Source organism: Pituophis catenifer, unplaced genomic scaffold (genome assembly GCF_029215685.1).
Source record: "Pituophis catenifer annectens isolate HBS135680 unplaced genomic scaffold, rPitCat1.0.hap2 SCAF_3, whole genome shotgun sequence".
Lineage (NCBI taxonomy): Eukaryota > Metazoa > Chordata > Lepidosauria > Squamata > Colubridae > Pituophis > Pituophis catenifer.
Window position 1 is genome coordinate 180,842,764 of NW_027256883.1, and position 24,746 is coordinate 180,867,509.

At 36.8% G+C, this 24,746-nt stretch overlaps 1 protein-coding gene across 1 annotated transcript; it reads left to right on the plus strand.

Annotated features, from left to right (window-relative positions):
- Positions 1 to 13,105: 13,105 nt before the first annotated feature.
- Positions 13,106 to 20,350, plus strand: LOC139315380 (tubulin alpha-1C chain-like). Its single transcript, XM_070941610.1, has 5 exons — positions 13,106 to 13,236; positions 16,058 to 16,280; positions 17,598 to 17,746; positions 18,645 to 19,325; positions 19,852 to 20,350. The coding sequence occupies exons 1-5, from the start codon at positions 13,234 to 13,236 to the stop codon at positions 20,143 to 20,145; spliced, it is 1,350 nt and encodes a 449-aa protein (XP_070797711.1). The 5' UTR covers positions 13,106 to 13,233; the 3' UTR covers positions 20,146 to 20,350.
- The last annotated feature ends 4,396 nt before the right edge of the window (positions 20,351 to 24,746 follow it).

The window sequence follows — 24,746 nt, forward strand, 5'->3', positions numbered from 1 at the left end:
TAGTCATTCTGTTACAAGTATTTATTTATGGAAAGTTAATATATTACTGCTTTCTTATTAGTGATGGAGAAAAACAGACTACTGGCTGGTGCCACATGGGTCAGTTGTTTCCATCACTATTTTTAAAAATACATGAAACCTCTGGAGTTCATTTGGAAGTGTTCAGTAAGGTTTAATCAGTATGGTGCTCAGTTATCCATTGTTACTCCAGGTGCCATGAACTTTTATCTCAGTGCCTGAAGGTTGTTAGTATCTGGCTGTATAAGCAAACATATTTATTTTTCCTGTCCTACTGCCCATAATGTTCCCACTCCAACCATACATCAATTCATGTTTGTGAATTGTACATGTATACGTTTTTCATCTCTGGATATCTGTGTAAAAGTTTGGACATTCAGAAATAAAGATCAGTAGTACACAACATTGACAAAACTTCAGTGACTTCAGTTTCACTGCAGAAGTAGCTTTGTTGCATAACCCATTCTTCAGACTACATTCATAATTTCTAAATGCTGTAGGTAGCAAATATGTACAGAGTAGGAGTGCACAGCTTCCATAGGTGAATGACTATAAGAGACTAGTATTGTGTCTAATTTTACACTTGCATGTCATTTTATCAGCTAGCTGGAGAGCAAGCCTAATTCAGTGAAGAAAATTTGGGGCTAGAGATCTCAAAAGATGACTTTCTGTGTTCTGCTGGATAATTCAGCTGTCATTGCTCTCTTCCAAAAAAATGTCTCCTCCTATTAACCAAGTCTGTTCCCTTGAGTACATTGTTTCCTTGGGAAACAATTTGACAGAATGAAATGTTTCTTCTTGCTGCATAGAGCCTGGTGACATTTCCATGTTAAATATCTACCACATGGTGGCACCGGTATTCTACGAATGGGAAGATACTTGCTGGGAGATCTGCAAAAATGAAAAAGGGCTTTGTTGAATCCCTAATGCTACAGTAGCAACATTTTTGTCATGTCTGTTATCTGAAATATTGCTACAGATAAATTAATACATAGAGCATCCTCAAGGAATATTTTTCATGGTTTTTTTAGACAAGTTTTATTAAATTTTTCTTTTACGTACATATTTTATGAACAGAGTATTGACTGGGTCACATCTTTTACAACTTACAACATAATTATATATTGATTTTTATAATCTATTCCAAACTTTTTTGTTTTTTCCAGATACAATTTACATATTTTGTTTTCTGCCATAATATTCTTTTTTCTCTATTATTTTATCTTAATCTCTTCTTAATACTTAATATATAAACAGTATCACCATCCGCCCTTCAAATCCTAATTTCTTAGCATTGCTTCAATTATCTTATTTTTCCATTTTATAAAATATATTTCTTATAATCCCCATCATATTTTTTGGTTATAAACAATAAACTTCATCTTATTCAATTCTTACATTGAAACCCTTTAACTTAATTGATCTTCCACATCTTATCTCTTCTTAATACATAATAAGCAATATCACTCTCCGCCCTTAATTCCTGACTCTATTATAGCATCAATTAATTATTTTATTTCCTCATTTACAAAATATTTCAAAATCCCCATCACACTTTTTTTTACATTTCAATTTTGTATCTTAATTTCAATTATTTTCATAATTAAACCTAATTACCGTGTTTCCCCAAAAATAAGACCCTGTCATATTTTTTTTGAACCCCAAAATAAGCGCTTGACCTTATTTTCAGGGAGGTATTATTTTGGGGCACATGGAGGAAACCAGAGGAAATGACGGGGACCGGCTGCGCATGCGGTCAAATATTTTCGGGGAGGGCTTATTTTCAGGGAGGGCTTATTTTAGTGCATGCACTCAAAAGCCCAATTGGGCTTATTTTCAGGGGATGTCTTATTTTAGGGGAAACAGGGTACCACTTCATATTTCATCTGCTATTCCATTTTACAATACACAATAAACTTCATCATATTTACTTTTTACATTCACAATTACTATTATTAATACAGTTCCCTTAGATCTACTAATATATATCTTAATTCCCTTCCTCCTTTCCACCGTTCTTCCCCTTTTAGCCATTTTCTCCTGGTCTCACCAAAATTCCACTTCTTAATGATTTTCTCCTTTCATCCCCTTTTCTTATCTTCTTCTTTTATATATTTATTATATCTTTTCTCCTGAATCCTTTCTCAAACTTCACTCACATAATTCGCCCCCTGCTGTTATCTAATCTTTTCCCATTTCCTTCTCTTCCCTTAGATTGCTTTTTTCTTGGAAAATATTCCGTCCATTCTTTTTTTGCCACTGTAAATCCCAGTGTAATCATCTAACATTTTGCCTTCAATTCTTTTTATTTCAATATCATTTTCTTGTTTCTCATTTATATTCTTTTTCCTGTTTTGTGTGCTCTAATAGTTTCTGACTTTTTATTGCCCTTTATTGAGTCACACACGTTTTTAAGCATCTCAATTAATTCCTCATACATCCAAGACTCTATATTATTAGTTTAAAAGATTATTAGTATTTCCACTTATATTTAATTAAAATTTTAGTCCATATAATCTCTTTTTTATTTCTAGATAATATTCAGTACAAATGTTTGTCCAATCCACTCCAACTTAAAAGCTTTATTATTATTATCCACCTCCTTTAGAAGTCGAGACCAAGCATCTTAAAACAAAACAAATACTCCTTAAAATTTCTCACAGCTCCTGGAGTGATCAAGGTCACTGTTGTAATTTCCTTGAATTTTCAGGTCAATCGTGGTTGTGCTTTCTTTCCACCAGCAGATGTCTCTCTCCAATCCACACTTCTCAGAACAACAAAGTATCCAGTTTACAAAAGTATTTTAAATCCACATAGAAAATACTTTCTCTCAAATTGCTTTTCCTTTTATTGTTTTTAATTTCTCCAAATTCAGTTTTAAATCCAGTTGTAAAGTTTCCTTTCTTGGGCTTTAATATGTTAACCTCCTCTTTGTTCTTTCTTCATACTTCAGAACTGTCAAGATTCTTTCAAAAATTAAAAAATACTTTCCCTCGGGTTTCCTTTTCTTATATTGGATTTAATTTCTCCAAGTCCAATTTTAAATCCAAATATAAAATTATCTTTTCTGGGCTTTAATACTTTGATAATACTTCCTCTTTGTTCTTTTCCCTCCATTAAAATTCCCAAGTGCCAATTAGCCGCTTATTTCCTTGCTGGGATCTTTTTTTAAAAAAATATTTTTTTAAAGAAATTTCCTTTTTTATGTGTGAGTTGGCCAATCACTCACCCAGTACCAGTACTCCGTCCAAACACCGCTCCTACACAAACTCTTATTCTGGTTGCCCCAGCTTCAAAGCAGTCGTATTTAATGGCCGCCACCAGATCAAAGAGCTGCCTCCGACCTTCTGAGGAACTTGCCTGTTCCTCTTAGTCGTCCGAGGAGCCTCTCCTTCTTCACCGTCCCTACAAGACGGTTCTGGTCCAAAGACCTCCCAACAGCGGTTTGTCTGGTTGGATTTTCGCCGGGCTCATTGGAGCCTGCTAATTTCCAGCCAGTCTCGCCGTGATGCTTCCGATTTCTCCGGAATATTTTTCATGTTTTGTTGTCTCAGTAACTAGGTTCACCAAACATGCTAAACCAGAAGTAGAATAAATAAGTTTTAACATGTTACATAAATCCCTTATTTATAAAATGATACTTGGGCCGAATTTTGAAACAGAAATCAACTATACATCACATTTTTCTGCTTGACAAAAACAGGTTTCAGATTTTTGCAATAGATTTTAATACTTTAAAAGAAGAGGAATTAATCTGATACACCATCTCAGTCCACATGGCAAACCAAATTTACAGAATAAACTAAATTGCAGCATACATGAAGCAGTAAGAGGAATTTTGTCATATATGTAAGATGCAAATGAGAGGTACATTGCTTGCTAGCACCATGATAGATACAGTATCAGGAAGTGCAAGGCAACTGGAGAATTCGTGGTTTTGTTTTTTAAAAAACTTAAATCCTGTAAACACTTCAAACATATTAACCTCTTATGTAATGTATGGGGGTGATATTGTAACTGGCTATAGGAAGAAATAGCCGTATTTCAACACTGCAGTTTTTTTTTAATAAAAAATAAAATTCTGGGAAAAGAAAACACTCTTATAAAGAAAACAATTCACAAAATGATAGTGCAGTGCTTTTGAAAAGGGATAATGATTTTTATGTTCATTTTTGTTATTTTCACATTTTTAAATGGCTGCATGCTGACCTTCCTATTGTGATAATAGCTTTTTTAGAAATAAATGTCTGAAAAAATTTAAAAATCCTCCTTTAAAAGTGCTAAAAATGCTGCCATCTAATGACCATAATCTTTGCAGTATATTCTATAGCAATTCAATTACAAATGAGAGCATTAAATGACATCAGTCCTATTTTTTTTATTGTGGAAAATATTGTGAACTTTAACCTGTGAATGTAGTTCTTTTCTACAATACTTTGGAGTAGAAATATTTGAATCTTGCACAGTCAGATTAAATCAAATATTGTATAATGAATAACAAATGAACTTTCCTCCTGCAACAAAACAGTCATCTTGCAAGATCCTAAATCTCAAAGTTATTTTCTAATGAACAAATTAGAAATTAATTTGAACAAATTAAAAGTTTTTTTTAAAAAAAATGTACTTTACAATTAGAATAATTTTATTTGCTTGGATGAAAGGTGTTAAAAAGATGCTTGTATCTAAGTCAATAATATGATGGTGGAATTATATCTATGGAGATTCTCAATCATCCAGGTCATGGTTGTCCCAAAGTTGCTTTCTCCAAAAGGCAATTGGAGGTTTTTGGTTTTTTTTGGGGGGGGGGGATTCTTTGGAAACATTTCACTTCTCATCCAAGAAGCTTCTTCAATTCAGAATTCAAGAAGTTATTGGATGAGAAGTGAAATGTTTTCAAAGAAAAAAACCAGCAAAGTCCAGTTGCCTTTTGGAAAAAGCACCTTTGGGATAGTGGAATTGGATTCATTCTTTTCTACTGACATAATGTATAACAAAATATATTATAAATTTACAATAAAGATAAAACCTCTTAGGAGAGAGATGAAAATCACTTAGATTCAAGAGAAATACTGCCGTTTTATACTTTAAAATAAACAGTTGTTATTTGGTCTTCATTCTAAATTTGCTCTAAAGAAAAGTATGTGCGAATGCTAGTTACACTTTGAGAATATCTGAAAACAAATCCTTAGGCTCAGATCCCTTTAAGTGTCTCTCTCAAGAACAGCCCAGTGGGTTTAAAGGTTTTTTTACTATTCATGAAGTTGAATCGCCCAGTCAAAGCCTGCAGTTTTTGAGTTAGACAGATTAAAGAAAGACAAATGGCTATGACACCAGATTGGGCATGATAAGCATTTTAAAGCGCTAATTACCTTCCTAGAGATGATCTGCCATCAAAGGGTGGTATTTTATTGAATCCATCTCTCAGCTCAGCCTAGAATCACAGCATTATTGGAAGGGCCCATTCAAACTATGCAATCTCCTGCTGATATATCCAAATGAAAATGGTTCTTGATAGGTGGCTGTCCAGTCTCTTTTCAAATATGCTCAGTGAAGGGGAACCCTCTATCTTCTTTAGTGATTAGTTAACTGTCAAATTGCTGTTAGTATTATTCTTATATTAAATTGAAATTTATCTTCCTACAATTTAAGATTATTATTCTGTGACTTGTACTTCAGTACAACAAAGGAAATGGGTTTTGAACCTCTGCATGATACCTTTACCTAACAACATATCTATTTTAACCTTAATCAAATACAGCAAATCACATTTATATTCTTTCTTTCCTTTTACTTTTAACAAGTTTGATCTTTAGCCTCTTCAAATAATGTCCTAAATCTTGATTTCATTTTTCCTCAAAATACTTGTTAAAGCTTTGTTTAACAAACTTCTTTATAAATCCAAATAGGAAAATCATCCAGGTCATTCTTTTGGTTTGTTATGTGTGTATATACTTTTTAATTATGAAGACTTTGCCAGTTTCTTCTGTGTGTGAAATATGCCACATTTTCCATATCATTCTTGTTGCCTGTCATTTTAAAATCCATTTTCAGATCAGTCTCAGTCTTGTCCAGTAAAACGTGTTCCTCTTTCATAACATATATTAAACACAGTATTTATACAGGTAGATACTTTAAAATTAACTTCTGGGTCCATTTGTTCAAAAATATCTAATATGTCTACTGTTAAAATATTTTGCTCCTTTTTCGTATTCAGTATAAATCAAATTTAAGTGTTCTTCTCTTTTAGTTAAAATCTTAACTTCCTTCTAGTTCCCTCTAGTGTCCAACCTTCAAAGAGCCATCATACCATTTTTAAGGATTCAAAACAAAAGCAGTTTCACACAGGAAGGATTCTTACAATTAATTGCAAATTCTTATTTCAAATCCATCTAGACTAGAGGTCTTCAAACTTGGCAGCTTTAAGACTTGTCCACAAGTCTTAAAGCTGCCAAGTTTGAAGATCTCTGATTTAGACCCTTAGTTTGTTTGCAGCTTTTCAAACTCAAAACTCTAATTAATCTTTTGTTTTTTACACCATAAACATTTAAATCCTTAAACTTGTATTTGGAACTTCTTTCGCTAAGGATTGAAGGAAGCCCACCTGGTGTTTTCAGATTTATTGATCCAAAGGTTCTTAATAGTTGAAAGGCAGATAGCAAGCCATTTTCAAAACTGATTTTAAAAGGAAGTGTACAAAGCCAGGGTTCTTATGAAGTCACTTACTGTGGTTTGAACAAGATAATAATTCCCTTGTCTCCCAGAGTTCCAAACCCATCAGAGGCTGCTCCAGTCCAACTTGAGGTCTCCTCACCAGGAACAACTGTATGGAACACTCTCCTATCATTTCCTGTCTGGAGAGGAATTATGAAGAGCTACTTACTGGCTCTTGATTCTGTTGTGGTCGTTGGCTCTACTTTTAGTGAACCATCTTCAGTTTGCATTTTCTTCCTCATATATTGCTACTATGGATTTTCAACAGGAATTTTTTTCAGGTAACTACTAGGTTAGGGAAAGGAACTTCTCTTTAAATCCTCTTTTTTCAGAGGATTAAAAAAAACTTCATAAAACAATTTGATAATGCATTATAGAACTATTATTCCTAATATAAATATTTGCACTTTTTCAGTAGCTTAGATTGGGCCTCCTATTTTGTTGGCACAAAGTCTTAAAATGTTTATCACAAACAGAGCAGTCCAATTATTGGAAGTGAATATTGCAACTCTCTACTGATGAAACAGTTCCTCAGGGAAGACAGCTGTTCTGAGTATAAAAGCCCCAACCATATGTGTTACTAATTGTAGCTCTAATACTCTTCTCATAAATGAACTCCTTTTCACATGTTGGAACACCTCCTTAATGAGTATGAAGCATACAGGGTCTCTACATGAATTGCAACCTTGCATTCATTCCAAAACCCAAATACTTTCCTTAAAAGTGTCAGGTTCTCATCAAGACCTGAACTGAAAAACATTTTTGCAAATAATTGAGTCAAATGTTCAATCTTCATCCTTTAACGATTTTCAGGTAATTTCACAGATCATTGAGAATTATTCTGGCACCAGCCCCCTCCCTTCCAAATCTATCTCTATATAAATATGGCAAAATATACATCCCATATGAGAAATCTGAAAATACAAATTAAATGTGAACACACCCATTCTTTCCCTGTAAGACTGTAGAAAACACCCCAAAATGATTTCTTGATATTATTCTTCTATTTGAGAAATGAAAACCAGAACGCTACATGTAAAATTTTAACATAATTTAGTGAGCATTGTTAGCTTTCACAATCACATTACAAAACATATACTGTTAGAAATTATCAAAACATCCACAATCCTACCAACTATTCTGACACATACGCCTATTTGATTTTTATACTATTTATTCTGAGATTTAATGAAAAAAACCTAATGAATCATTCAGTACTGATTTTGATAGAAGCCAAATTCAGATTGCCCCAGGGTCATTGTGTCTGAACTGGATACAACCCAATGAAAGTATAAAATTCACATTGCAGCATGTTAGAAGTTATCCTAGCATCACTTAGAATCTTCATGATTGCTAGAGCAAAAGTCAGACCATATATTAATATGTGCATAGTGTGGCAAATACAATTTGCACTAATGCATATGTAATAAACTAGATAGCCAAAAACAAGACCTGTAATTATCTACCCATGATAAATCTACACATAAATCAAATATCACACCCAAAATCAAGCAGAACCCAACAGCTTCCTACAAAAAGTGAGCATATAAAGTTACCATTTGAAATTCATTTTTGTCTTTCATTCAATTGCCCCCAAAACCATTCATGAGAGAGATATTGTCACAAAGCCTATCACTGAGATTTATTTATATCCCTGCTTTTTGCTCAAAGAAGCATAAAGGTGTTTAGTTTTTTTTTTTAAATAAAAATGTAAAAACTAAATAATACTGATACTAAAATCAGAGCTGTTATATCTGGGTTGCAAAACTCCATATAGTCATATGTACCTGCCATCTGGATTTTTGCAGCTCAAATCCAATTGTTCATTCAGTGTTTGACTGTGAGCTGATAAGTGTACGGTACTAAATACAATATAACAACTGATTGTTTAATTAAAGAGCTACAATTTTACAGCTATTTAAAACTTGAGAGATTTGCAGCCAAACCCAACTTCCAAGGAAGCATATTCCATAGTTTGTGAGCAACACAGGTATAGCCACTCTCCTATGCACAGGATGACAAGCTTCGAACAGTGGGGAATCTTCAAAATATCTCTCACCAGAACTTAATGCCTGTATTTATGAGAGTGGCTGTCCCTTGGACAGTCAGATCTCAAATCTTTTAGGGATTTGATGACCAACACCAATATTAAATTGTGTACAATAATTTTCCCAGAATGTTACTGACCAGATACAATATGTGGGTGCTTAAAGTTCCTCATCCTTACCTAACTTATTCAAGAATGTGAAATGATCCCTAATCTCTCTCGATTAGCCTGTTTTACCAGTTACTAAACAAATCATGTACTGTAATTACAGCAGGTAGGGAGTAAACCTCCCTCCAATCTTCCTCATCGGTCATGTTCATACCCAACCCAGTTCAGTTCTTTTGCAAAGTATTGACAGAAGATGAACAGAATTCTTCACGAGAATAAGCTCATACAGACTGATGCCCCAGTATAAATCTGATGGACTACAGTACTTCAAATGAAAATGTGGCTCCGAGAGATTTGGAAATACCCCAAACTTAATGCAGCTTTTCCTAACCTAGCAGTCTCCATGTGTGTTGGAACTACAATATATCTCCCAAAATTCCTTGACAATGTTAAATGGAATTTTCATGCCAACACATCTGAAAACTTCCAAATTGTGGAAAGTGATCTAAAATATCTCACTGATTACAGCATTTAGTTTCTTTTTTTTACATAAACTGAAAGTGAGGGGAATCTTATGGGTGCATACTCAAGACAGAGGCTTGTGGAGCTGGCTCTGTCATGAGGTCCTTAGAGGATGCTAATGCTATTCATTTAGCACAGCCTGCATTTTTTCCAGCTTCTGCCCGAGCTGAAAAATGCTGCTGCAATTGTCACTTCATTAATGTTAATGCATTTCTTCAAGTTGCCACATCTTTTTTTTTCCCAAAGCACACATGGCCCTTTTTTTATATCTACTAAAAATTTTTTAAAAATATAATCTATATATACTTGCAGCAACTTAATAGATGATATTGCCATACTTGAGGAAGACAAGTTGAAATGACAAGTGACAGCTGCCTTAGATGAAGAAGCAATCAGAATTGGCCTCAGGATAAGTGCCGAGAAATCAAAGATCATGTATGTGAGCTCCACTGCACAGATACGAGGAATCATATTTGGATCACAGCAACTTGAGAATGTAGAAAGGTTTGCTTATTTGGGTAGTGTAATCACACGAAATGGATATGCAGATGGGTATCAAGTGCCACATTGGAAAAGCAACAGGTGTTTTCCAGAGGATGAATAAAATTTAGTCATCATCTATATAACTAAAATTTAAATTCCATTTGCTCAGTTCTATAGTGATCCCAACAGCCAGTGGGACCTAGAAGGTATCAGCAAGTATTAACAAGACACTCCATGTCTTCCAACAAAAATGCTTTGCTGAATCCTAAAGATTCACTATTTTGACCATATTATTAACAAAGAAATGCTTTGAAACAAAGAAGTAACAAAGAGTTTCTCCTGCAAATTGCATAACATTGTTGCAGGCAGAAGACTCCAACTTGCTCTAGGACAGGGATGTCAAACTGGCAGCCCACGGGCTGGATGTGTCACACATAGGCCACGCCCACCAAGTCACAAAACATCACGTGACAGCAATGTGACGCTGCGAGTTTGACACCCGTGCTGTAGATGACCAAGCTGAGCCTGAGGGAGGGGTCAAATGCATCATAAGTCACAAGCCCATGCATGTCTGCAAGAGATCTAAGTCCAGCCCACCTTGAATGCCTTTCTTATTTCCTGTTCATTTCCTTTTTTTTTTTTATTTGATTTATATGCCGCCCTTCTCCAGAGACTCAGGGTGGCTTACAATGTGCTAAGCAATAGCCTTCATCCTTTTGTATATTTATACAAAGTCAGCTTATTGCCCCCACAACTGGGTCCTCAATTTACCTACCTTAGAAAGGATGGAAGGCTGAGTCAACCTTGAGCCTGGTGAGATTTGAACCTGCAGTAATTGCAGGCAGCTGGTCTTAATAACAGAGTGCTTTAGACCACTGTACTACAAAGGCCCTTGACCATTAGTTAGTAAATTCTTGTAGAGATCTTAAACTTGCAATATTTTGAACTGCCTGAATTGATTTCGCCAGTGCTTGACACTTGCATATCATATACTCTGTATGGATAACAATCAAATTCCCAAATGGCAATTAGTTGAACCCCCCATCCCCACCCTCCTGATGCCAAATGACCAAGAGGACTCCCTCAAAATACATGGCCAAGAATGTCAATTGATGACTTAAAGACTTCAAATATCACATGGGAAGATACTGAAGTACTCACCCAAAACTGAAAATACTGGAGATCTCTTGCTGCCCGATATGCTACATACAGTGGTGGGTTTCAAAATTTTTTACTACCAGTTCTGTGGGCGTGGCGTGGTGCGCGTGGCAGGGGAAGGATACTGTAAAATCTCCATTCCCACCCCACTCCAGGGGAAGGATACTATAAAATCTCCATTCACTCCCCAATCCAGGGGAAGGTTACTGAAAATTCCCCATTTCCTCCCAATCAGCTGGGACTTGGGAGGCAGAGAATAGATGGGGGAGCGGCCAGTCAGAATTTTTACTACCGGTTCTCGAAACTACTCAAAATTTCTGCTACCGGTTCTCCAGAACTGGTCAGAACCTGCTGAAACCCACCTCTGGCTACATAGCATGAGAGCATCTAATGCTAATGCTAAACTCAAAAGAAAATGGAAAAATACAATCAATGCTGTAGAGCTAATGTAGATGTTGTTACAATATGATTGGACTAATACATTAACAATCCCTTACTAGTAGAGCTATGTTTGTTGGCAATTACAGTTCTAAGAATGAGGAGGGAATCAGGCAGGAAAGGCTATTTTACAAATGATATTGACAAGAGAAACAGTCTCAGGCAGTTAAATATTACCAAACACTATTCCATCTGAACTCAGGTAGAATCAAGTGTTTAATCTTATGAGGAACAGAGAACTGGTGACTAAAATTAGAGACTGATTATACAAAGTCCCATCAAACATCTGTTTTTATTGTTTCACCCTAAAAAGACTAGTCACTTTCAAGTTGGGCTTTATTTTTGGAGACTTAATGTATACATTCATGTAATACATACATTCCCAGTTTTCTTGGGAACCTACAGAAATGGTTTGCCATTGTCTTCTCCCAGAATGTTTCAATTTCCCAATCTAGACCTGGGATTTCTTGATCGACCAACTGGTCCCTAACTGGCCTTGGTCCTGCTTAATTTTTTGAAATCAGCCAAGGTAATAGAAGTGTGGCACACTGAACAGAGCAGCTTTTTATAGTTAATTATCAAGCCAGCATAGAAGTATCTTCAGAAGTCCAGATAGTTAATCTAAGATGACAAAAAAAAAAAAATCAGGAATCTAACAGTACTTTTTCCAACTGAAAATCTTTTCCAAAGATTTTAGTCTTTACAACATTTATGCCACTGCTCATAAATGCATACTTTCATAATATCCTAATTGGAAAATATGTCACTAGATTCGTTTTTAGAAATCCCCATAAATTTAATAAAGTTCCTGTTTAAACACAAGCTACGTTATTTAAATTTAGCATCAAGCAAAGGCACAGAAATGTGACATATACTATTTTAAAGCATTCTGTTACAAATTATATGTTCATCAGGTCCCAAGGAATGCATCAAAAGAGCCACTGAGACAGTCTGCCTGAAAACACTGCAGTTTTCCTATGATCTGGGTTTAAACTTTCCGACGTTGCCACGTTGATAGTCAGAATCAGGATTCGGGCTCTTTCTAGTCCCTAATCCCACCAGGAGGCCCCTATCTCCTTCCATGCTCACCTCCCCCGGCCCCCAAATAATGGAGAATTGAGTTTCATTGAGGCTTCGGCTTTGTTTTGTTTTTCACTTCGGCTCTCTGTATTTTTCATCCAACTCAACAGATTCACGAAAACCCTCCTCGAAAGGCCGCCTTCTCTCTGCGAGACATAAACAGGCAGCCATCAACGGGGAGTCCCGAAAGAAGCAAACCACTTAACCCCCGCAACAGGGCGCATCTGCGTCTGGTTTTTCCAGACAAGTGCAGGCAGATCCGAACTTGGCCCGCAGGAATGCGAGCTGATCAGACGCGGGAAGGAAGCGAGACGACCTCGGCCGCTTGCATTTGGCGGGAACTTTTTTTATTCTTTATTTTAACTTTGCCCCATTACGAATTGCCCTATGGCCGCCCGCGAATGCATACATTCATAGTTCTTACCCAATGACGAGGAGAAGGCCGCTTCCCTACTTTCGCTTCCCACTCAATAGCGCGCCAGGGGAGGCGTGAGGAGACGGCCGAGCTACCCAATGCGCTGCAAGGAGAAAAGCGCTCGTTTGGGGGTCTCTATATAAAGGCTGCCCAGAGAGCGAAGCAGCTGTTTTCGCGGTGCTGCTCAGACCCGTAGCGCGTCTGCTGTCGCCAGAGCACCGATAACTTCGGAGAGCCGTAACCTGCCGGAGAAATGGTAAGGGCCGCTTGGCTTTATTTATTTATTTATTTGCTCTGGGACCGTTTTATCCTTTTTCCAGGGACTTGGTTAGTAAAGCCACCGTACGGCCACAGGTGGGGCGTTATGTAATGGGTAAAGGGCCCCTTTACCAAAAGCTTTTCTTTAAAAAAGAAAAGCCTGAGTGCTCCACTTTCCAGGCCTTGTAATTGCCGCGTCCAAATCCCTAGCGAGAGCAGGCACGACCTGAACTTGGGTCCCTCTTGATAGCCGGGGCAGCCTTTGCTTCGAAAAAAGGGGCTGGGTAACGAAGAGGTCCGAATGAAGGCTCAGGCTTTCCGGAAGCAGAGGTCGCCTGCCGGAGAGCCTACGTCTTTCCCCAAAGATGGGGCCTTTTCCTCCCAAGAAGCGCGCTCGTCTTCCGCGAATGCTCCTTTCCCGATATCAATGGCCCAGCTGTTCCGTGAGAAGGCAGCGAACGACAGTAGAGCCGCCGCCGCGCCGCTTCTGAGTGTAGTGATTGCGGTGGGGGTCGAGTTACGCTTTACTCAAGAGTTTCCTCGGGTGAAGTTCTTGCATTAAGCTTTTGAGATGTTACCTGTTCAAGGGCTGCGTGTATCTCCAGAAATCGAGAAGAAATGAAGAGTTGGGGAAGCCGAGACCCGGGCGGATTTAATCCCACCTGATCTCCGGAGAAAAACTTCTCTTTGTTTGGAAAAAAAAAGGGGGGGGCGGAAGGGATGCGAAAGAAACTTTGATCAGCCACCCTCATGTCCGGCTCTTTTAAGTCCCGCCAGTTTTAATGGCTGTTCAACCAGCCAGTTTTTTTTCTGTAGGAGTTTGGGCCTCTCTCTAAAGTTGTAACCGACTGGAACATTTCTGGCCGTTTTGAGTTTCGTCCTTCAACTTTGTACAATGCAACTTTGTGCATTGACATAAAATGGTGGAAAAGTTCTAAATAAGATGGCTGCCTCTGTTTTTTCTCTCCTGATATTTCAACACTCTTATGACAAAATCTCGTAAAACTGTTTTTCACAATGCAATCTGGCTCAGAGTTCATGTTGCTTAAGTTATTTATCTTTTTATTCTAATTGTTTTGTTTATTCCTAAATTGTAGTTCAGATTCTTAATTCTTACAATTGTTCCAAGATATTTCTGTTAGATTGTAACCATTATTTTTGTTACATTGATTTCACCAAGCATAACTTCATATTGCAAGTCTGGTGAAAAAAATAAGACAAATCTTAACTTAGAATCCTAAGCCCTTTAGAACAATCAACCAAAATAAAAATTCTTCTCTTATCAGACATTTTTGAACATAATTAAAATGGATTTATATCTACAGTATTTAAGCTATGGCCTTTAATGACAATTATGCAAAGAATGAACTGATAACTAAAGGGTCCTGTGCACAGCCACAAATTATTCCAGATTTATAATCCTCTAGACTTGATGCAGTCAAGAACTGATGACCATGAGATGCTTAACTATAATACTGGTGCACTGCTAGATACATGGGTGCAACTTTCACTGCTCTATTCCACTTTTTGGAAGTGGAAGTGAAATTCCGCAAAATTCCATTGGAATTTTGAAAACCCTCAGCCAAACAACTGTCAATAATAGAGAAGACCTATTTTTTCACCAAATGTTTGGTCCTAACAATTGCATCCCTTTACCAGAAAATCAAATGAGTAAGACTCATTTACAACATTCAAACTATCTGCTTTCTTTTTCCTGCACAAATACTGTATGACTATAAGAAGAAGGGTGGGTGGATATAGTAGGCATAAAGAGGTATCTTTGGACTCACCTGGCACTCCTCTAAGTATTTGTTCAAGGCCTCTACACATGGTGGAAATAGTTTTTCCCCATGACTTGAGGGAAGAAGTAAATGGCTTTACATTTTTATCTTTACAAAGTATATATTTTCTTTGACCAGAGGCACTGGGTGTAGGAAATGAGAAATGAAATAAAAAGAACATAGGTTGTCCTGACATACATAAAGGGGGTGAAACTTGCAGCATATTGCTGCTTTCTTCATTTTGCTAAAAACTTAAGATCCTACAGATACTTCTGGCCAGATTATTTGTGATGTCCAGGTCATAAAATGTATCTACACTTACAGGTAGACCTTGTTTAATTTGAAGTTATGATGGACTTCATCAGAGCTATTTATAACCCATTTTTAAAATTCTGATGGCTGACATACACACACCCAAAACCCCTGCATGGTCACATGATCACATTTTGGGGTCCTTGCAACTGGCTCACATTCATGACCATCTGCCACATCCCATGGTCACAGGACCATGATTTTTGTAGGGTTTTTTTGCTAGTTTCTGGTGAAGACCAGAAAACTCTTTAACTTAATGATCCTGGTGTTCACTTAACAATCACTGAAAACAAGGTTGTAAAATCGGTCACTGGCTTTGTTGACTGCCACAACTGTAATTCCAGCCTCAATTAGGGTCATAAGTCAAGGACTACCTGTATTATAGCTTTTCCCACCCTGAAGCTTTCGCAATGCTGGCCAGAAATTCTGGGATGTGAATTCCTATATTTATAACCAACTGTTTCAAAACAATTAAGGGCTATTTTATAGAGTGAAAGTTAAATATGTTTTCATAGAATATGAAGTAAATTGTGGAGTCTTATTCTAGCATTGATGTAAAGTTTCAAGGAATTGATAACTCCTTAAAAGATGACTATCCCTTAAATTCAAAAGAAGCTGACAGTTACCTATTTTCCATTTGGTGAATTAGCTGGCACTTTGCCTTTTAGTTTATGGTAAAGAAGAAAGAGGAAACCTTACTAATTTCCTGTCTGTCTCTCTCCATAGCGTGAATGCATCTCAATCCATGTTGGCCAAGCCGGTGTGCAAATTGGCAATGCATGTTGGGAGTTGTACTGCTTGGAACATGGCATTCAGCCTAATGGCACAATGCCAAGCGACAAAACAATTGGTGGTGGAGATGACTCATTCAACACCTTCTTCAGCGAGACGGGGGCAGGAAAGCATGTTCCTCGTGCTGTATTTGTGGATTTGGAACCAGCAGTCATAGGTAAATATGGCTTACATGTCTGCAGAAAGGCTAAGATGTAAAAACCTCCTGTTTTCTATGTTACCTTCTGGACTTTATAAAGGAAATTTATAGAAGCGTGTTACCCCTAATATACATTTGGATGAAAGGACAGGTATTTATTTCCAAATTATAATCTGCTTTATTTTATTTAGACTTTGATATTTCATAACTTGAAAAATCAGATAGTGTTTCTCTTTGCCCTCTGCTACTATGTATTCTCATGATTAGTTTGTAGCTTTTGGAGTACTTGGCACAATGAATCATGTTCCTATTAAGTGTCCAGTTAAGATATAGATTAAAATCTGCAACTAGGAAATAAGAATATTTATATGCTCTTTCAATAAGCTTATCTTCCATCTATTTCCCAGACAGGAAATGTCAAGTAGCAAACCAATCATATTCAAGAGAGTCTTAAAATTAAATGAGAGTTTTTTAAGTTTAATCTTTCACAATAAAATTTGAAAACTAAATTCATTTTTTAAAAATGAGTACACTAAATATTTGTAATTTAAAATGTATACTTTTGAAACCAGAAACCAATATTTCGCTCCCCCAGAGAGGGCCTCCTCAGGGTGCCGTTGGCCAGACAATGCCGGCTGGCGACCCCCAGGAGGAGAGTCTTCTCTGTGGTGGCACCTACCCTTTGGAACAATCTACCCCCAGAGATACGAGTGATCTCCGACCTCCGGACTTTTCGTCGGGCCCTAAAAACTTACTTTTTTCAGTTAGCTGGTCTGTCTTGATTTTAGGGTTGATTTTAAAATTTTTGATACGGATTTTAAATTGACAAGTTTTAAATTACGGGCCAAATTTATTTAATTATTTTAAATCTATTTTTGATTGTAATGTTATGTATAAATGTTTTTATTTTGGCTGTTCACCGCCCTGAGTCTGAAAGGAGAAGGGCGGTATAGAAGTTTGAATAATAATAATAATAATAATAATAATAATTTATATGAAGGGAAAAATATAAATGGTTGGAATATACAATCTGTATTTCCTTATCAAACCTAAAACCTGTACTGACTACAAAATGGATTACTTACAGAAGACTGGAAATTGCTTGGAAAGGTAAATAAAACCATTTTAAAAATATTTTTTTCAGTCTTCAAACCTCTGCAGGATATTATTTCTAATACCTTATTAGTTCTTATATTTATAATTTTATGAATTATCTTAGGTATTGACAGGTTATGGTGTAAACAGTGATACTCGGAACCAATGAGGAAGTAGAATGTGAACAATAAATTCTTTTCTAGATTTTCACTGTAGAATAATGTATGTATTCTATTGCAGATGAAGTGCGGAATGGGATATATAAGCAACTCTTCCATCCTGAACAATTGATTTCTGGCAAGGAAGATGCTGCTAACAATTATGCAAGAGGTCACTACACTGTGGGGAAAGAAATAATTGACCTTGTATTGGAGCGGATTAGGAAGCTGGTATGTCCTAATGTTTTAAACCTGTCAAACATACACTGAAATTTACCTTGAGCATAAATTGGATCTAAACACAAATTGTGCCATAGGCAGATTATCTTATTGGCCTGGGGGCTGCAATATATTAAGAAAAATGTCATTGGCTGAAATGAAGAAGATAACACGTGATATGGAAAGGCGCTTATCACAGGCATTCTTGGAGGCTTCTCTGCCTACTTGTAGTAATAGTTACACCTACATGGCTAGGCAAGCAGTGATTGATTGGGTGACAAAGCTGCTGTCCCTTCCCCAGCTCCTCTCTTCTGGGAGGGAGAAAGGCTGGGCTCCAGGATGCAGTTGTTGTCATATCAATATAACAATATATATAATGTGGTCATGATAATCAAGGGGAACTTATCAGGTGAAGATGGCAATGACCTCTGAGCCTGGGGGCACCATTATTCAGTCAACAGACAGTACAGCACCCAGGTGGAGAAACGAGAGCTTGGAGAACAAGGGCCCTTTTTGTGATTTGGGGTACTCGTGGATAACACTTTTTCTACTGCTATCATATTCTTTCAATATAAATCAGAGCAATCCTAGAGCCAAAAGTTGTTGGAACTACTCATTTGTCTGTTCATTTTTTCTTTTTGACTTCCCTTTCATTCTCTTCTGATACTATCTTCTCTCCTCCCCTTCCTGGGGACAAGGGTCAAACCAATGTTGCCAGTGGTCTAAACTGACAATTTTAAATAACTTTTTGATATTAAGCCAAGCCTCTTTCCTTACAGATCACAATAACTATTTCTTGGCAAGGAAATTCTTGCTACTTTATAGGATATAAAAAAGAAAAGGGCAAACTTAAAGGACATAAGTCTTGTGTGTACTGTTGGAATGTGTAATATGCATATTCTTCTTTCAGGCAGACCAGTGCACCGGTTTGCAAGGGTTCCTGATCTTCCACAGTTTTGGAGGAGGCACTGGTTCAGGTTTTACTTCTCTGCTGATGGAACGCCTTTCAGTTGACTATGGAAAGAAATCAAAACTTGAATTTGCCATATACCCAGCTCCTCAAGTTTCAACTGCTGTTGTTGAGCCATACAATTCCATATTAACTACGCACACTACTCTTGAACATTCTGATTGTGCCTTCATGGTTGACAATGAAGCCATCTATGATATTTGTCGAAGGAATCTAGACATTGAGCGCCCAACATACACCAATCTCAACCGCCTCATTGGTCAGATTGTTTCATCCATCACTGCCTCTCTCAGATTTGATGGTGCCTTAAATGTGGATCTGACAGAATTCCAGACAAACCTGGTGCCTTATCCCAGAATTCATTTTCCCCTAGTCACATATTCCCCTATTATTTCAGCAGAGAAAGCCTATCACGAGCAACTCTCTGTCTCTGAGATCACCAATGCTTGTTTTGAGCCATCCAATCAGATGGTGAAGTGTGATCCTCGCCATGGCAAGTACATGGCCTGTTGTATGTTGTACCGTGGAGATGTTGTCCCCAAGGATGTCAATGCTGCCATTGCTGCTATCAAGACAAAGCGTACCATTCAATTTGTTGATTGGTGTCCTACTGGTTTTAAGGTAAGTATTGCTGATGTGTATTGGAAATGATATCTTGTCTAAATGTGTAGATTTCTGAATAAATGTAGCAGAAACATGAAACTTTGAAATAATATAAACAGCATCATGATTTACAATGCAATTAAGATTATATTTAAGAGCAAATAGCTGAAGGGTTTTGCTCCTAGTTCTGATAGTTAAGATGCTACCATAGATATATAGAAACTACATGCTGGATTATGCAAATTGAACTCAATTTCTTTAACGGCAGAATTGCTTTTGGGGATAATGTTGGGATATTTTCTGACAAATGCAAATAAAAATTATTTGCAATAATTGAAATTTGCTTATTAAAGCAAAAATTATTTCAATTTTTCTATGAAAAAGGCAGATTATACAGATCCAGTTCTGGTGCTTAAGCACAGAACAACCTTTATAGGATTTCTGTTCTCTATGTAAATGCAGCACATTCTGATTTGCAATGTAGAAATGTTACATACTACTTGGATGTAGGAAAGCCTGACAATGTCTTTCTGTAACTTTATAGGTGGGCATTAATTATCAGCCCCCAACAGTAGTTCCTGGTGGTGACTTGGCCAAAGTCCAACGTGCAGTCTGCATGCTCAGCAATACCACAGCCATTGCAGAGGCTTGGGCCCGCCTGGATCACAAGTTTGATTTGATGTATGCCAAGCGTGCTTTTGTCCACTGGTATGTAGGAGAAGGAATGGAGGAAGGAGAATTTTCTGAGGCCCGAGAAGATTTGGCTGCCCTTGAAAAGGATTATGAAGAAGTGGGCACTGACTCCTTGGATGGTGAAGATGAAGGTGAAGAGTATTAAAAGTCTTTAAATATTGTGAGGCTGTTGCCATTTGCTACTTTGCCTGTATTACCAAGAAAATGCATTTTTACATCTCAAATGTAAACATTTAGCATTCCATGATAAAGTGCTTGGAATAAATTCTTATAACCAAAGAAATTTTCAGTTGTTGATACAAGCATTAAACGTTTAGCTGGGATACAAATAAAATGATCTTGCATATCAATATGGAGTGGTCTCGTTATAGCAAATTCTTAAACAGACATTTCCACTCAGTATTTGCATATAGTAAAATTTTTCTATTTTTTTTACTATTTCAATAAAATATTGCTTGCATAAAAAACATGTTCTTAAAAGAATGTCACAAGTAATCTTTATACATCTTTATACATAAATATCTTTATTATCATGCATTTAATATCTGTTCAATTTAAACATTCTCAATTTTTTCATCATACAGTGCTGTTAACTTAAAGTCAACAACTACTTACATCAAAAGTCATATAATTCAAACATATATTTCCAGACTTTCTCTAATCCAAAAATGCACAATTTTTTTTTACATATATCAATAGCCTGCACAGCAAAAACCTTGCCTGCACGCCTGCCCGACATATAAGCTCCATTTCACATATTTTATGTCCCATCCAGTCTCATGCCATTCTCTAAGAATGATAGTTCATAGCTTTCTATTCCTGCTTGTTACATGTCTATTAAATACACACTCCACATCTAGGTTAAGGTATTAATATGTAGATGACACCCAGTTACATATATTTCCACCTTCACAGCCAGGCAGAGATGCAGTGAAGTATCCTAAATCACTGCCTACAGCCTATTAGGAACCAGATAGGGGGGGAAAGCAGCCGGTTTGTGGAAAGGCTGCTCTTGGGAATAAACACTGGAGTGACCCAACAGTAACAAAAATCAATTCAATTTCTATATAAATTATGCAAAACATACAACTTGCATGTATGTTTTCCTTGAATAACTTTAGTTAACAAGGGGACAGAATCTGTCCATGGAAAGGTTTGTTGGATGTTCATGATGTCAGTCAGATATTGCCAGTTTAGGCAGGCAGAAATATTTTCAACTAATGGGTACACAAGAAATTTGGAGAGCTTTCAACTGGATGCTCTCAGCAAATGGTTGCTGGGAGGAGAAGTATCTATTCACAACATGTCTGCCATAAAGCACAAGGTCAGTTACGTTATCAGTTACATAAGGCAAATGGGTGACAGCTACCTTGCCAACCTCTTAAACCCCAGAAAATATCCTATCAACCTAGGTTATATTAGCAATTCACGTTATTTCTATACTACATTACCAAGTCTAAAAGGGATCCAACCAAAGGGTGATTTAATGGATTGAGGATTCTGTATCACTTAATGTTTTTAAATATAGCCGGTATCTACATCATGAGGATCTGAATTCAAATAATTTAGAATGAATCTAATCACCAAACTCATTTAACACCCTCTTTATTAGCCTGGTCACTGTTAGTAGTCGGTCTTGACTGTTCTCAAAAAAAATGAACAGGGTTAGTACTTGGATGGGAATGCACCAAGAAATCTTTAAACTATAAAACACATAAAACTATAAAATATAGAAGCTTTTAAAAAACTCTGGAAGGAGACAGTACGGGTAATCCTATTCACACAACCAGTGCAGCCTCCCCATGGTCACGTGATCAACATTCTGTCATTTATGACAGTTGCTGTGTGCAGGAGTCAATCACCTTTTGCAACTTTTGACTAGCAAAGTCAATGGGATTCACTTAACAACTATGGCAAGAAGGGTCATAACATGGAACAGAACTCACTGTCTTGCTTAGCAACAGAAATTTTGGGCACAATTGTCAGGTTAAGGACTACCTGTAGCAAAAACTTCTGTATTCTTATAAAGAAAATAAATACTGTAGTTGGATAATTTAGTCACCAGGAGATATGCTCAGCCTTCGGAAGACTTCAAGAATAAAAGTCTTGCCTACATTATGAAATAGAACTTTTGTGAAAGAGACAAATTTACAATGGGTGAAAATATTTTTTTATTTTGCATTTACTGGCATTTATATTACCTTCATCTTAATGGATTTACAGCAATATGCTTATTATAGCATGTTAACCATACTGAACTATGAAATCTTGTCTTTAGACATTACTGGTATATTATAGCAAATTCTCACTCCTCCACCCACATTTAAATAAAGTCCTGCAGAAACCTGTTAAACCTGATTATTATTCTTTTTGTATGTGATATTTTCATGCTGTTCTCCATCTAATTTCCTGCTGAGGTCTGATGAATGTCAACTGTAAATGAGTATATTTTGCAAAGGGGTGCTTAAAAGGGATTAGCCCTTTGGGTTTAAGTTGTGCACTGTTATTAATGGATGGCTCTTCCTTTGAAGTGCAGTTGGGGGAAGGGAAGTCTGCCTGTAAAAGAGAATCTGGTTAGACAAACTGCAAGTTCCTGTCACTGGTAGCTATTTCATGTGATGTGTCTCGTGAATCTGGCCATTATTGTTTTATTGAGCTAGTCTTGTCATTTAAAAAAAATAGCATAAAGTAATAAACAGGATTAGAGGTAACCCAAATTTAATTTCACTTTTGCATTCAGGAAAATACTCATGATGATTGGTGCACATTTGTCCTACATTTCACCTAGCAATGATTGATAGTATGGAAAAAAAATGCCATCTGCATTAACAATTTTCTTTGTCATTGCCCAGAGCAGAGATATCTTTTTTAAATATGTCACTTTCCAGTCACAAGTTGTTCTTGGCAAAAACAAACCAACTAAAACACTTATAATATTTCTGAAAATAGGTCAACTTCTTATTTACAAAGGTTTCAGGGGAAGCACTGAACAGAATGGATTCAATTAACAGTTGTCTCCAATCTGGTTCATTATGTGTTGGAGATCTATTTCCCCATGTTCTAGTCAACACTGCCTTTGGTTAATTTGACTTGGACTGATGATCTAAATCAGGGGTGTCAAACTCGTGTCACGTTTTTGTCATGTGACATATTGTGACTTTCCCCCCCCTTTGCTAAAACGGGGGTGGGCATGGCCAGCGCGTGATGCATCTGGGCCGTGGGCCGTGAGTTTGACACAAGATGTGGCTGGGGAATTCTGGGAGTTGAAGTCCACACATCTTGAAGTTGTTGGGTTTGTTTGTTAAATTTGTATGTCGCCCATCTCACTATCAAGCAACTTGAACTAAATCATCTAGAAGTACTAGGTTGAAGTTTACCGTATTTTTTGGAGTATAAGACGCAGTTATCTTTTTTGGGGAGGAAAACAAGAAAAAAAAATCTGCCTCTGCCTCCCAGCAATTTGCCTCTTTGCAGCAAACAGCCCGTTTCAATTTCAGCTTCAGCACAACCTGACTAGCACAAGCAGCTGATTGTCGGTTGGATCGGCCTCCTGAAGATCAGTTGTTTCAGGCTGTAGGGATTGCCTTAGCCTATTGCTGCCTCCGCACACCCCATTTTCTGGGGGGGCCAGTGGGTGAACGGGGCTACATTTGGTGTATAAGATGCACCCAAATTTTTACCCTCTTTTATGGGGGAAAAAGTGTGTCTTATACTCCGAAAAATATGGTATTTCACCTTCTCATGGGAGAATAACACTACAGTTCAGTGTTAGTATTATTCAATGCTGGTTTGAGAAATGTCATAATATATAAGTATCAGATTTATATCATGCATTATTACAAACCAGAATGACTGGATTGGTACATCATGTTAAAATCAAAACAAACACACAATTGTTTGCTGATACATGTTAATTCAGCTATGAAAAAAAAAATACTAGCAATTAACATTGTTTTCCTTATGGATTTTATTAGATAAATTCCAGACTTGACTAAGACTTGATCTAGTCAATTAATTTTGCACTAATTCTTCTGCTACTTTTCCAAAATAGATGAACTGTATTCTTTCACTGTGTAATTTTATTTTAGATAAGTAAAGTAGCAATGGAGAATACCTACCGATGAAATTATGATCCTGTCTTTGACATTTGTGGCAAGTCCAAGTTTAATCTTTGATTAAACATCTACCATTAACATCACTTCTCTTGGAGCACACTGTTCTTAAAAGAAGTTTATATTTTTACTTTTATATACTGTACATACTATTAATTTTTAAAATATAATTACAATCCATGAAGCCACCCATTTTAAGTATATACTGCTCTGTTAAGATCAGAAGACATAAAAAACATTTCAAACGCTTTTAAGGTCTTGCATAAGTTTCATATATGCAGCTCTGGATAATTCTCCTTTAATCTTGAACTGAATATGCTTCTTCTTTACATTTCTGAGCCACTAAATACTTCTGGAAGGTATTTGCTGCATGAACAGATTTCTATCCAGCTGGCTTATACAGTACATTAAGGTGGTACAGTACTGCAGCAGTTATTACCACAGTCAGATCCTTCTAAAGACAACTTTGGAGTTTATGGGAAAGTTTGGGGCACAAAAACAGTTCTGCTCACCACAGCATATTTGAAGCTTTTTGGTACAGGACTACTAATATTTGCTTTCATGAAATAGGATACTGATCAAGCATTAAAGAGAACATTCCTTTGTATAGCCCTTAGGCCAGAAAGAGAGTTGA